The sequence below is a fragment of the Etheostoma spectabile genome, unplaced genomic scaffold (genome assembly GCF_008692095.1).
Source record: "Etheostoma spectabile isolate EspeVRDwgs_2016 unplaced genomic scaffold, UIUC_Espe_1.0 scaffold314, whole genome shotgun sequence".
NCBI classification, from domain to species: Eukaryota; Metazoa; Chordata; class Actinopteri; order Perciformes; family Percidae; genus Etheostoma; species Etheostoma spectabile.
This window is the reverse complement of record NW_022605583.1, coordinates 409,960-412,071: the sequence shown is the minus strand read 5'-3', so window position 1 is coordinate 412,071 and position 2,112 is coordinate 409,960. Positions and strand designations below refer to the sequence as shown.

The following is a 2,112-nucleotide window of genomic DNA, read 5'->3' as shown; positions in this document are numbered from 1 at the left end:
GACACAAATGTCGGAAAAAGCGATAATAATGTGGAAAAAAAGTGACCATTGTTGAAGGGAAGACAACACAAGGGTTGTGTGTTGTCTTCCCTGGTTGGAATGAATAAAAAACAGAAAACTAAACTTTTTTCTTTTTTTTTTAACAGAGCCCCTAGAGGGACAGAGGGATTTTTTTTCTTTCTGGTGCGCAAGTGAAATTTTCTTGAGCATAAGATCCTTTTCCTGTGAGCATGCAAAAGTATGTCAGAAATTAATCTGAGTAGCAGTCAGAGTGGCTGACGAGGAGGTATTCATCTTCCTTAAAACACAATAAAATCTACAGTACGTCATCAACAAATTCATTCCTGCTCACCAGAAAGAATCTCGTGTGCACTAGACCCCAACACCCCCCCATGTGTAAGGGATACAGTCAGCCTGGCTTGGGTAACTGTTAAAAAAAAAAACTAATTCTGAAGTCATGAAAAGAAATGAACGCCACCTACCACTGGGTGATCGGCCTCGATCCTGTTCTCTATCTCCCTGGGTGAAGACGAACAAACAGCGGTCACCATGGTGACAACATCTCATCTGGACCACAAGCCTGTGTACTCATCACTTTACTACAATCATGTTATTCTCTTATTGGGTATGAAATACATAAATGCTGAGCTCCGGGTGGAGCTGGCAATAAACACAACAGATTGATTGATGACAGCATTTCTAAAGGCTTACAGTCCCATACTCACGTTGGACTAAAAAGGCAAAATGATTCCACATGCTGCTGTGAATAAAATGTGTTATTTCAGTACCACCTGGTGCTTCTTCAGGTCAAGAGTATTTCCTCTTGATTGTTTTAATTTTGGTTGTCGAGGTGTCCTCTTCTTGATTTTGTTTTAGATAGGGTTTAGGGTAAGTTTGTCACTTCTTCAAGCAGGTTGAAACTAATGGGATTAATATTCTATCACTTGCAGACAATGTTACATCTAAAGCCATGTTTGGTAAATGTAGTCAGTCAAAGTGAGCTGTTATTGGTGCACATCCATCCCACAGCCAGGTCTCGGTCCATCAGAGTGCTGTCTGGTTCCTCCGGGGCAGCGGGGGGTGGGCGGGGGTGTGGATGTTGGTTGGGGCTTGAATAATGCAGTATTGAATATTTTTGAATGTTTACCAGAGCACGCCCAAATCTGAAGTCGCTTGTCCTAAAAAAGATTCCATAACAGCTTCGAACTGGGGCCGATTTCTTCCAGTTCTACAAATCAAATCGCCGTTAAAACAGTTTGTTCTTGGTGGTTTGAGTCCCACCCACCAAGCCCCCTGACAACACCCCCACCCTCATTAACAAACACACAGACCCGCACTGTAAAATGCACATGGAAGGTAGATAAATTACCGTTAAACTTGGTATTCTGTAAGCTAAAGCAACCCTGCTGCTGTCACTTTAAATATTTACAAGCAGGGCTGGGTATTGGGGAACATTTCTTTGTTTTTGTATGATGGGATATTAATAATGCCAGAGAAAATGTCAATCTCATGCAGACGTGAGACTTAGTTTTTCAGTGTGGAAAAGACACACAGACAGTCCTAAAAACTCCAGTTGGGATTTCTCCCAAAGACCTGCAACACTTCTTTTCATTTTTTTAATACAAAAAATCAATTTTGAGCCCAAACTGACTCTTGATCAGTTAGAGGAATTAAAACCAGTTGGATTCCGAACGGTGTGGCTTAAACCAGCTTTGTTTGACATTTGCGATTATCTTCTTTAAAAAAAAAAAGTACAAATATTTTGTTACTGTACTCAAGTAGATTTTTCAGATATTTTTTAGGTAACTAACTTTTACTCCTTACATTTTAACACGAATTTCGATAATTTCTACTCCTTACATTTCAGAAACTGGCTCGTTCCTTTAGTTTTGTACTAAAGGTCTATCAGGTGTGACTATTGTGGACACGCGCTTCACACCGCGAGCGGGCGCGCACCCCACACCGAGAAAAACGTGAGAGAAAAGAAAAAGAGACTAGCTGTCCGGAGGATAATCAGCTGAGATTGTGTGTCTTTGAGAACTGTAAGTCATAGAACTGATGCTGTCAGTTCATTTAAGCCTGTTGTTGTATTGGTCTATAGTTCTGGCACAT

At 40.9% G+C, this 2,112-nt stretch overlaps 1 protein-coding gene and 1 long non-coding RNA gene across 3 annotated transcripts in view; one reads left to right on the top strand and one right to left on the bottom strand.

The window, feature by feature from the left end:
* Positions 1 to 2,112, bottom strand: part of capn3a (calpain 3a, (p94)) — a 24,260-nt gene that overhangs the window by 12,064 nt on the left and 10,084 nt on the right. For both annotated transcript variants that reach the window (XM_032511017.1, XM_032511018.1), the window contains exon 13: positions 483 to 519. In XM_032511017.1, the coding sequence (XP_032366908.1) occupies positions 483 to 519 (37 nt within the window). The remainder of the gene's footprint in view (positions 1 to 482; positions 520 to 2,112) is intronic.
* The window catches only part of LOC116686086 (uncharacterized), a 1,561-nt gene continuing 1,380 nt past the window's right edge, over positions 1,932 to 2,112 (top strand). Inside the window, exon 1 of the long non-coding RNA XR_004331148.1 lies at positions 1,932 to 2,042. This is a non-coding gene — a long non-coding RNA (uncharacterized LOC116686086). The remainder of the gene's footprint in view (positions 2,043 to 2,112) is intronic.